The 11,698-nt window shown below is 52.8% G+C and overlaps 1 protein-coding gene across 2 annotated transcripts; it reads right to left on the bottom strand.

The window, feature by feature from the left end:
- Positions 1-942: 942 nt before the first annotated feature.
- On the bottom strand, positions 943-11,516 carry LOC136511427 (DEAD-box ATP-dependent RNA helicase 15-like). Of its 2 annotated transcripts, XM_066505490.1 has the most exons (13): positions 11,392-11,483; positions 11,245-11,299; positions 10,994-11,110; positions 10,800-10,900; positions 9,701-9,873; positions 9,382-9,613; positions 9,161-9,279; positions 8,468-8,524; positions 8,197-8,381; positions 1,665-1,809; positions 1,494-1,577; positions 1,350-1,413; positions 943-1,254 (listed from the first exon to the last, which is right to left on the bottom strand). In XM_066505490.1, coding segments are annotated over exons 2-13 (1,290 nt in total). In that variant the 5' UTR covers positions 11,247-11,299; positions 11,392-11,483; the 3' UTR covers positions 943-1,243. The 2 variants fall into 2 exon arrangements, with proteins under 2 accessions (XP_066361587.1, XP_066361586.1); XM_066505489.1 differs by having other exon boundaries at positions 11,245-11,516.
- Positions 11,517-11,698: the final 182 nt, after the last annotated feature.

The raw sequence follows: 11,698 nt of genomic DNA, 5'->3' as shown, positions 1-11,698 counted from the left end.
AATATGCCGATTCGTGAGGTAGGGCGAAGTGGGAGAGAGAAAAAAACCCGAGAGGGAGAAGAAAAAAGAGAAAGAAGGCTCGGGCAGGAAGGTTGAGGACCGCGTTAAAACACCACATCGGCGCCATAGATATTAGCGTCAAGCTCAGCGCCAGGATCTACGGCGCCAAGCTGTCTACTAAGTCACCGCAATGTCTGCATCGAGCCCAAGACCTAGGCACCAGAATCTATAGCGCCGAGACATGTAAGCTCGGCGCCAACAACGATGGCACCGAGCTAAGGGTCCAGATTTTAAAATCATACCTCCAGGGCCATATCTGTGAAATTTTTTTAAAAAAATAGCTAAAAAACAAAAAAAATCAGGAGACACGAGGAGAAGGTTCGGGAGCGAAGAACCCTTGATAGGAGAGGATGGCCGTGGGCACGGCGGATGGGGGATTTTTGTCGGCCCCATAGCAGCGTGGGGGTTGGATGGGTCGGGAACGCCGTGGAAGGTTCCCGAGACGCTAATCTGCTGGCCATCGATACTGAATCGGATGGACAGGAAATAAGGGTGACGTGGCTTGCTGTGGACTCAAAAAATGGTATACAGAAATAAGGGTATATATATATGGTAGAAATATATGGTAGATGAAAGACCAACAACAAATACACCTGAAATGAAAGATCAACGGCGAAAACACTATGACATGCTTCCATTCATAGATTCCCGTATTAACATGCATGCCATGAAGGTCTCATGGCCCAATCGCATGACTACCACTGAAATTTTTTACCTTGATTCTGTACCCTAGTTTACTACTGCCACTGCAAGATACGACTGGGGGTACACATTAACTTTTTGGTGAGTCAAGATACTACTGCCACAGCAAGACCCCAGCAAATAGGGTCTCCACACATCATTTAACACAGCAAATAAGTTAACCACCGCAGAACACAGATAAAACAACAAATATGCAGCTTACTCGTACAATAAGTGAATTAATTTTTGACAAAGCAAAATCCTAAACATAACAGAACAGCACAATTTAGGTAGGCCTACAGGACCCAAACAGACAGCATTGTCTCAAAATACAGATCATCATCCTGACCGCCTTTTTTAAGGTACAAAGGAGGCAAAACAAATCCTCCAGATCGCATAGTTCCAAAAGTAACCATCCCCAGACAGCGGACTCACTATCCTGCTCTATTCTTCTCAGTTGAAGCACAGTGAGAATGCATTGCGGCAATGGCGAGTCTTCCACTTACGATGGCACTGACAATCACAGTACAAGAAGCATGTAAGGCCACATTACAAAACACAAAGATAACTGCAGAGATATTCAATCAAGACAAAGAAGCACCACTTACTGTAGGTGGAAGTGTCAATTTGCTCAGGCAGTTCCTTTATGTCTACCTCAAACCTTTCTTGCACCTTCCAAAGGTTGTATAACATTGTTAGGCCAAGTTACTGCAATGGACGAAAAAAAAAAGTTTGAGCACACAGAAACTTACTTGGTTAAGAACGTCAGAATCCGAAGCAGAGGAAACAAAGGTAATTGCAAGTCCCTTTGTGCCAAAACGGCCAGCCCTTCCAACCTGCAAGGAGCATTAGGAGCACTACCATCAGCATACACAAAATATTTCGACCTCACTAAAGTTCATAGCAGGGAACATCAAAGTTACCCTGTGCAAATAAGTATCAGCTGAGTCTGGCATGTCATAGTTTATCACAATGTTGACACGCTCAATGTCAATGCCCCTGCCAACTAAATCTGTAGCCACAAGAATTCTCTTGTGGCCTTCCTTAAAGTTCTTATATCTGGTTAGCCTGCCAACCAAAAACATCAATTCACAAATAAGTACATGGCAGATATAATGCATGAGTTGGAAAACAACACAAAAGCTATTTTCATACACTATAATTAATTCACTTAATAGTACAAAGAACAAAACCACAACAATACAATACATGCCATCAAAATTGCATAATTATTACCTAACTACCATCATACGATCTTAATGACAAAACAGATATATACATTATCGGCACAATCAATCATCAACCAGCAAGTGCAAGCAGCCAAGCAACACCTATATATAAATAAAGTGCATAGCACACCAATAAAGGAAACTTAGGAAATTGGATAACAAAGCCTGCAATGGAGGGAGCAAGTGCAACCAGCCAAGCAACACCCATCAATAAGTACGTAGTACACCAACAATTACAAAGCCTGCCATGAAGGATTTGGTTGCAAAGATGAATAATTGCACACCGAAGACCAGAAGAATGTTAGTCGCTGAATTCTCACTCTTGGTAGTAGGAGAATTCTTACTCTCATCGAGAGAGGATGACACTAGGAGTTGGGGCAATTTTCTTGTCTATTTCTCACACAAACTCACACAGATGCCATACCAACCTGAGGGGTTAGGGTTACATATTTATAGGCTACTAGCCAGCCAAGCATATGCCAAGATGCTAGTCTAAGATGCTAAGATGATGTCCTCTAGTCTAAGATGCTGTCCTCTGAGATGATGTCCTCTAGTCTAAGATGCTGTCCTAAAAACAGAAAAACAGCCACAAGGACCATGTGAGCAGCACAGCCCCACAAAGACCAGCCACACATGAGACTTATCCATCATTCTCCCCCTAAGTCTTGTGCATCGTCTTGTGGGAGAGTTGAACCATCCCGGTCCTGGAGCAGAGCTCAAGGAACTTGATCCTCCCAAGGGGCTTGGTGAGCAGGTCCGCAAGCTGGTCCTTGGTGTTGATGTAGCTCGCCTTGATGCTCCCTTCCTCCAAACAGCCTCGGATGAAGTGGTACCTCACCCGGATGTGCTTGCTGCGTTCGTGGAACACGGGGTTCTTTGCTAGGGCCAGAGCGGCCTTGCTGTCCACCTTGAGCTCCACCGCTCTAGTCTCTGCTGAGGAGATCACCAAGCAGTCGAGCGAGCCAGAGCGCCTGAGTCGAAGCGGTGGAGGCCGCTATGTACTCGGCCTCGCAGCTGGACAGGGCCACCACCTGCTGCTTGACCGACTGCCAGCTAACGAGGCACTTGCCGAGGAAGAAGAGGATCCCGCTCGTGCTCTTGCTGGTGTCGATGTCGCCGGCGTGGTCGCTGTCGCTGTACCCGACGAAGTGTGCCGCCCCAGGGCACCTCGGGTAGTAGAGGCCGTGGTCGAGAGTCCCCGCAACGTAGCGGATGATCCTCTTCAAAGTCTGCTGGTGCTCCGTCGTCGGTCGCTGCATGAACCGACTAACGTAGCCGACGGAGAATGCCAAGTTCGGCCGTGTGTGGGCGAGGTAGCGAAGGCTCCCCACAAGACGCCGGTACTGCGTAGCGTCCACCTCCTCCGTCGTGCTGTCGCGGCTCAGCTTCAGCCTCTCCTCCATCGGAGTGAGAGCTGGGTTGCAGTCGGTGAGCCCAGCTAGCTCAACGACGCGCTTGGCGTAGGCGGTCTGTCGAAGCGCGATCCCAGAGTCATCCTGGTGCATCTCGATTCCCAGGTAGAAGGAGAGGCCCCAGGTCACTCATCTGTAAGGTGGCCTTCATCTCTTCCTTGAATGCCGCCACCTCTGCATCCTTGGTGCCGGTGATCACCAAGTCGTCGACGTAGACACCCACCAGCAGGGCATTTCCTCCATTGCCCCGTCGATAGATGGCCACCTCGTGCGGGCTTTCCTCGAAGCCCATCCCCTTTAACGTGGAATCCAACTTGGCATTCCACGCCCTCGGTGCCTACCGCAAGCCATAGAGGGCCTTGCGCAGGCGGAGTACCTTGCCCTCCTTGCCGGGGATCGCAAATCCCGGCGGCTGGTGCACGTAGACCTCCTCCTTCAAGTCGTCGTTAAGGAACGCCGACTTGACGTCCATGTGATGAACACGCCAGCCCTCCAGGGCAGCTAGCGCAAGGAGTCGCACGGACTCCATCCGCGCCACGGGAGCAAAGGCGTCGTCGAAGTCGACCCCCTCCTTCTGCACGAAACCTCGTGCCACCAAGCGAGCCTTGTGCTTGACGATGGCGCCGGCTTCATCCCTCTTCAGCTTGTACACCCACTTAAGGGTGATCGCGCGGTGACCACGAGGAAGGTCAGCAAGCTCCCAGGTGCGGTTCTTCTCAACCGCATCCATCTCCAACTGCATCGCGGCGCGCCATGCCGCGTGTCTCTCGGCCTCTGCATACGACCGAGGCTCGCCGTCGTCACACGCAAGGTGCAACTGCGCCTCCAGGTCGTGAGGCACCGGTCCCGGCACCGGCTGGTCGCCGAGAAGGTTTTCCATCGTACGGTACCGCAATGGCTCGCCGTCGTGGTACGCGTCGATGCGCTCCTCGTCGTGAGAGAGCGGAGTAGCGAGCTCAACCGGGCTGTGCTCGACACGAGCTGGAGTAGACGTGCCCGGAGAGATGCCTGTCGATGCTGGAGTGCGTGGCGTTGCCGGCTGTGGTGGAGCCGGCGAAGAACTCATCGCAGCCGAGGTCCTGGCTGGAGAGCGTGGTGCTGTCGGAGTAGCTGGCGCCGGGGTCAGTGGAGGCTCGGGGACTGGGGTAGACGCGCTCGCCGAAGAAGAGCTGCCTACTCCCCCAGCTCCCTCGAAGTGGACGTACTCGACAGTGAAGTTGTCGTACGTCGGAGCCGAGCCATCGTCCACTGCCTTGTCCCACGCCCATCCTCGCCCTTCGTCGAACACAACGTCGCGCGCCGTGCGCACACGCTGTGTCTTCGGGTCGAGGATGCGGTAGGCCTTCGAGCCCTCCGCGTAGCCGATGAACACTCCCGGAGTGCTTCTGTCGTCGAGCTTGCTGATGTGGCCAAGCTCCTTGGCGAACGCGAGGCAGCCGAAGACCCGCAAGTGGGAGACCGCCGGCTTGCGCCCTTGCCAAGCCTCATCCGGCGTCCTGCCGTCGAGCGCCTTGGTAGGCGAGCGGTTGAGGATGTAGACGGCCGACACCACCGCCTCTCCCCAGAAGACAGCCGGCATCCCCCTCTGCTTGAGAAGGGCCCGAGCCATCCCCACAACCGTCTGGTTGCGCCGCTCGACGACGCCGTTCTGCTACGGGCTGTACGGCGCGGAGTAGTGGCGCTAAATGCCCTCATCAGCGCAGTACGACGCGAATTCAGCCGCCGTGAATTCGCCACCGTTGTCGGTGCGCAGCACGGGCAGCTTGCGGCCGCTCTCCGCCTCCACAGTAGCCTGCGCGCGCCTGATGGCGTCCGCGGCCTCTCCCTTGCTGCCGAGGACCATCACCCACATGTAGCGGGAGAAGTCGTCGACGAGCAGCAGGAAGTAGCGTCGTCCTCCCGGTGTGGCCGGTGTCACCGGGCCACACAAGTCCCCCGTGCACGAGCTCGAGCCTCTCCTTGGCTCGAAAGCTCGCCCGCTGGGGAAAGGGGAGTCGCCTCTGCTTCGTCAACATGCAGACGTCGCAGAGCTGCTCCACATGGTCGAGGCACGGCAGGCCTCGCACCATCTCCATGGCACTGAGCCGCTTCAGGGCCTCGAAGTGAAGGTGCCCGAAACGCTCGTGCCACTGCCACGCCTCGTCGTCCCGACGAGCAGCGAGACAGAGGGGTTGTGCCACCTGCACGTTAAGGACGTAGAGTCGATTTGCGCTTCTGGATACCTTGGCAAGAAGGCGACGACGGCGATCCCAAATCCTCATGACTCCATCCTCAACCACCACGCGCGAACCGTTCTCATCCAGCTGTCCCAAGCTGATGATGGAGTTCCTCAACGCGGGGATGTAGTAGACTCCGGTGAGCAGCCTGTGCTCACCAGACACGGCGATGAAGATGAAGCCGACGCCCTTGATCTCCACGCCGGAGGCATCCCCAAACTTGACGGAGCCTCGGACGCTAGAGTCAAGCTCGGTGAAGAACTCCTGTCGACCGGTCATGTGATGGGTGGCGCCGGTGTCGTGGCACCACCCGTCAGTCTTGTTGCCGGAGCTGTCGCCGAGGAGGGCGTGTGCTTTTGGCTCGTCAAGGTGGAGAGCCGCTGCGGCCGGTGCCGCTGGAGGTAGCTCGATGCTGGCATGTGCCATGAACAGAGCCGGCTCCTCCGCCTGTGCGACGTGGGCCTGGCCGCGTCGTGGCTGTCGACGGTCCTTGGCCCAATGGCCAAGCTGGCCGCAGTTGCGGCAGGTGTCGTCTCGTGCCGGCTAGTGCCTGCCGGCGGCGCCTCCGCGGGCATCACCCTCGGCACGTCCTCGCGCCCCGGCCTGGGCGTCTCTGCGCGCCTTGCGCGGCTTGCCACGCTTGCGGCCGCCTGTCGCGGAAGAAGGCTCCCCCTTCCTCCGGTCACCTTGGCTGGCAAGCCACTGCTCCCGAGTGAGAAGGAGCTTCCCGCCAGTGGTGATGGGCCCCGAGAGGGACTGTGGCTCATCGCTGTCGACGACCTTGAGGCGACCTATCGCCTACTTCTCGGGGACGCAGCGGAAGAGCTTTTCGATAGCTCTCTCCTCGCCGTAGGTGTCGTCGCCGAACTGCACCATCTTCTGCAACAGAGTGTTGAGACGGAGAGCAAAGTCATCAACGTCCTCACCTGGCTTGAAGGCCAGGTTCTCCCACTCCTTGCGAAGTGCCTGCAGTGTGGACTTGCGGGCGCGGTTGCTGCCGATGCGTGCCGCAGCGATGGCGTCCCAAGCCTCCTTGACAGTCCGCTTGCTGGTAAGCGAGAACTACATCTCGGGCGGGACTGCAGCGATGAGAGCATCCAGCGCCCGTCGATCTAGGTCGTAGTCGACGTCGCCGTACCGGACTGCCTCCCACATGTGCCGCACCTGGAGCTTTACCCTCATCACCGCAGCCCACTCGACGTAGTTGGTCTTGGTGAGGGTAGGCCACCCACCGCCGGGACCGACGTCCCTGACAACAGCCTGGAGCCCGTGGTAACCACGGTACCGATCCGGGGAGAGAGCCACGCTGCCTGTGAAGGCCGCGCTCTCCATCGACCCGTCGGTACCGATCCAGGGAGAGAGAGCCACGCTGCCTGTGAAGGCCACGCTCTCCATCGACCCGTCCACCACCGTTGCCGTGCGCGCCTCCTCCAGGAGCACCGCCGCCGTGCGCGCCTCCTCCAGGAGCGCCGCCAGCGCGTTCGGACCTGTCTGGGCTGCCGCCGCGCTCGTGGGCGTACGCAGCTGCCCCAGGAGCGCCACCGCCGTATGCGCCTCCTCCAGGAGCGCCGCCAGCGCGTCCGCGCCTGTCTGGGCTGCCGCCACGCTCGTGGGCGTGCACGGCTGCCCACTGCGCCGCCTGCGCTCGCGCTACCTCCCTTTCTAGCAGCTCGAGATCCGCGTCGACAGTGTCGTCGACGGAAATGGAGCTGCCGATGCTGCCGCGCAGAGCCTCGACCTCCGCTACCGCCGCACGCGCTGCATTCGCCGCCGCCGCTGCTTCCGCCTCCGCTCTGGCTGCTGCCAGCTCCGCCGCTGCCAGCCTCGACGCCCTTGCCGCCGCTGCAGCGGTCTCTGCCGCCACTCGCTCGCGTTCCTCTGCCACGGCAAGTTCGGCCTCCTGCCGACGCCGCGTGCTCTAGGCGACCGAGCGCTGAGACTGCCCTGCGGACATGACACGATACCGGGGGGCTGCTGCGTGGGGAGAGGGCTGCTTCAGACGAGCTGGGAGAGGAGTGAACAGGAGCGGCCGGAGGAGCTGCTGTTGCCAACAGCTGGGGCTGTTGTGGGGCTGGGAGAGAAGATGAGCAAGAGATGCTCAGGCTACAGGATAACACGGCTCTGATAACAGTTGTTAGTCGCTGAATTCTCACTCTTGGTAGTAGGAGAATTCTTACTCTCATCGAGAAAGGATGACACTAGGAGTTGGAGCAATTTTCTTGTCTATTTCTCACACAAACTCACACAAATGCCATACCAACCTGAGGGGTTGGGGTTACATATTTATAGGCTGCTAGCCAGCCAAGCATATGCCAAGATGCTAGTCTAAGATGCTAATATGATGTCCTAGCTAAGATGCTGTCCTCTAGTCTAAGATGTTGTCCTCTAAGATGCTGTCCACTAGTCTAAGATGCTGTCCTAAAAACAGAAAAACAGCCACAAGGACCATGTGAGCAGCACAGCCCCACAAAGACCAGCCACACATGAGACTTATCCATCAAAGAATGGAACATTAATACCCATTCAACTTCATTTCCTCTGGCAAACACACACACAACTAAGCAAGAAATGAACTGCAGCATGAGTTCGAGCGATTACCTTTCTTCCTGGGTCATTCCAGAATGAATGCTGATTGATGGGAAGTTGCACTCACAAAGCAACTTATTCAGTTCGGCAGCTCTGCTAACACTCTTCACAAATATCACAACTTGGTTGAAATCAAGAGCGTCCAAGAGATCATTCAGTTTCCGGTTCTTCTCAGCCTCGCTAAGTTTTATATAGTGCTGCAAAATATATGATTCCAATTATTTAGATAAAGCCAATAAAAAAAGATGTGCCATGACTCAAGAGAAGAGAATTCCTGGGTTACCTGTACAAGACCATGGAGGGTCAACTTTGCCTCATCATCAACATATATTTCCATCGGCTGTAAGGGAACAAATGATAGATTAAAGAAATTAGCATTCCAGCATCAATCTTGCAGATATATACCAAAAGAATGGTATATAAACCCCTCTGTCAGTGTACATGCAGCCTCCATATAGAAGTTCAATTATGCACTGTTGGACACTAGAATCTCTCCAAATTTGCTTAAGTTTTGCAACAGTGCTTCCAAATACAACTCCAGCAAAAGAATTCTTTTTCCACCAGCACAAGATAGTTGGATAGCCAGCATCAGTGAAGTCCAATTAAGTGAAACCAAGTGAACATGGAGTGTGCAGCAAACTGGAGATGTCGACCAGGAGCTCGAGACTGCATCTTCAAGACAGAAGGCAACCCTTTATCTGCCCCCAGTTGCCAACACATTGCCGATAATTCACCATTTGGGCAGACACCCCTCTCCCTCTCCACCTTCTATTGTACAGGTGTGGACAATGAAAACTGGAATATGTACTACAAATGGAGACACGGAGGAATAGAATCCTTTCGCCTAGAGAGAGCAGACGACTAAACTACAACTCCAATGCTGGTAAATGACTAACAGCTACAGGAGGACCACCACAGGAGGAATTAAATATGACGACTTTGGAAAGGAGAGCTGGAGAAGGCTGCAGGACATTACATCTTGCATAAATTTCTTGCATACAGGACGGATCTCCTTGCTGAGCGTTGCTGAAAACATCATGACTTGCTTATCATGAGGAGTCATTTTGAAGATCTCCTGAACATCTTTCCGCATGTCTGCATGATACATATATTTGTCAAGGACACCATCAGGAAAAAGGACACCAATTTTTATACTGTACTTAAAACATGTTGACAAAATAGGAGATAGAGTATTACCAAGTGACTCGAGCATCTTGTCACATTCATCAAGAATGAAGTGCCTCACATTCTTCAAGGAGAGATCCTTATCCCTGGCAAGAGCAAGTATCCTTCCAGGCGTGCCGACCACAATATGAGGGCATTCATTCTTCAACAAATCTTTATGCTTCCTGATGTGAACACCTCCATAGAAGACAGCAACTTTAACTTCACTGAGATATTTGCTGAACCTCTCAAATTCATGACATATCTACAGAAAGATAAGTGGAGCAAATAATCAAAATCTGACACAGATTCATCAAGAAAACTGATGGAAACATATTCTGCAAGTACCAACCTGGTAAGCCAGTTCCCTAGTGTGGCACAGAACAAGTGCTGCTACCTGACCCGCAACAGGGTCAATTTGTTGGAGGGATGAAAGGACAAAAACAGCAGTTTTCCCCATCCCAGATTTAGCTTGACAGATGACATCCATTCCAAGAATGGCTTGAGGGATGCACTCGTGTTGCACTGATGTGGAACCAAAAGAAATTGGAGCAGCACCCCAGTGAGTAAAAGTTCTGGATCCGTGTTAATGGAAAGTGTTACCATGTTCTGCTCCAAAGAAGAAAGTGTACCTGCACACCAACAAGACAAGAATGTTACAAACTACACGGTGAAAACGAATGATAAACATTGAAGCCCAGCAGAGCACCCAACAAGCGTTACAGCAATGTGCTAAAAGTGCCTGGCACAAAATACCATTTTAGAGAGCTTTCAAAACATATCTTTGGCCATTAATTTTTATATAGTAACATATCTAGTTAACAAAGCAGCTTTATGACATGTTAAATTACTTGGACATCGATGTACAAGTACATCATGATTGGAGAGTCAACTGGACAATAAATATTGCATTGTCGTCTGGGAACCTTTTCAAAAGTAGTTCTCTTTTTTTTTACTTTGGCTGCATTTATTAGTTGCAAGAACCTTTTTTGGTTATGTAACAGCAATAATCCCACTGGAATTGGATATATGTCTAACAAGATTCCAACACTGCAGAGCAAAACCATAACATTGGAAATACCCGAAGCGTACAAAAACTAGAAGTTGCCTCCTTATATGACTAAAATACAGCATGACTTGCTATTCAGATGTCTTGTACAGAATCCAAACCACTCCACACGAATTGAGCCTCCTAACATCAAGTCATATTATGGAAGAACTAATTTGCTGCTATATTTATACTGTGCCGCTTTGTTTTAGGAAGTAAACCAGTAACCACGGTATGATATACAAGTTCACCATCTTATTGCATATTTGTAGAATTTCAGTCGTTAATCATCTTGACAATTAGGGATGATAATGAATCATGAGTTCGCAGCCACTTTGCAGTATCCACTAGCAGGCGCACAGAAGTCAACGGTGAAAAGAATAGATGGAAAGAAGAAGCTTGCCTTCGGAAGGATGCTCAAAACCGCAATCCTGGATAGCACGAAGCAGCTCTGGCTTGAGCAGGAAGTCTCTGAAACCGGAACTGTGGATCCCGACGTAGCCCCTGATTTGTTATTTAACGCAATTAACGTGTTAGCATAGTTGGGAATCAGAGAGAGAGGTTAGAGAAATCAAACAGTAGGGGAAGAAGGCTTACTTCTTCGCGACCTCTCCGGTGGGCTTACCGGCGGAGCCATCGACCGTCTTGTCATCGTCCTCCTCGTAGTCCAGGAGCTCCTCTTCGTAGACGTCGTTCTCCTTGGCCTCTACCATCCTGCGCAGAAGAGGCGGAACGGAAACCGTCAGCGCCGCAAACCCTAGAAGCCCAGATCTCGCGATTCGCACGCACCCAGCACTCGAAATTCAAACAACCGCTAAGGGGGAAGAAAAGGAGAATCTACTACTCACATGTATGGATCTGTCGAGCGGAGCGGGTGAAGTAGGTGGGGGATTGGGGCGGCGACTGCACAGAAAGAATTATTAGGATTAGAGGTTCTGGGTTTTGGGGTGGGGGAGGAGGCGACGGGCGGCGGCGGACAGGATAGGGTTGGGTACCGGCTGCGGCGGGGGACTAGGGTTTCCGCTCCACGATTTGGGGCCAAACTGAAGACGCAACGAAGCACCTCGTCCGAGCACTTCATTTATATATAATCCCCACAAACAAGGGTCCCGATCGCGCCCGGCCCGCCGCGGTCGGTTCTAATGGGCCCGGACCTACGTGGGCTTTATAGGCCCATCTAAATACAGCCCATGACCCTCCCTTGTGGCCTCGGCCTCTTTCGTAGTCTCGTGCTCCTCCTCCTCTCCTCTCCTTTCTTCCCTAGTATATAGTAGTAGTGTACTAGTACTCCAGTCGAGAGTA

The sequence above is a fragment of the Miscanthus floridulus genome, chromosome 16 (genome assembly GCF_019320115.1).
Source record: "Miscanthus floridulus cultivar M001 chromosome 16, ASM1932011v1, whole genome shotgun sequence".
NCBI classification, from domain to species: Eukaryota; Viridiplantae; Streptophyta; class Magnoliopsida; order Poales; family Poaceae; genus Miscanthus; species Miscanthus floridulus.
Note: the sequence above shows the minus strand (reverse complement) of the source record. Positions and strands in the feature narration are given on the sequence as shown.

Bases quoted from the DNA above. Each gene is read 5' to 3' on its own strand.
- LOC136511427 (XM_066505489.1), bottom strand. From the start codon at position 11,477: ATGAAGTGCTCGGACGAGGTGCTTCGTTGCGTCTTCAGTTTGGCCCCA. The intron at 9,874-10,799 runs GCAAGCTTCTTC...GTTCCACATCAG, and splicing joins TTTTGAGCATCCTTCCGAAG to TGCAACACGAGTGCATCCCT. The intron at 8,382-8,467 runs GTAACCCAGGAA...TATATTTTGCAG, and splicing joins CCCTCCATGGTCTTGTACAG to CACTATATAAAACTTAGCGA.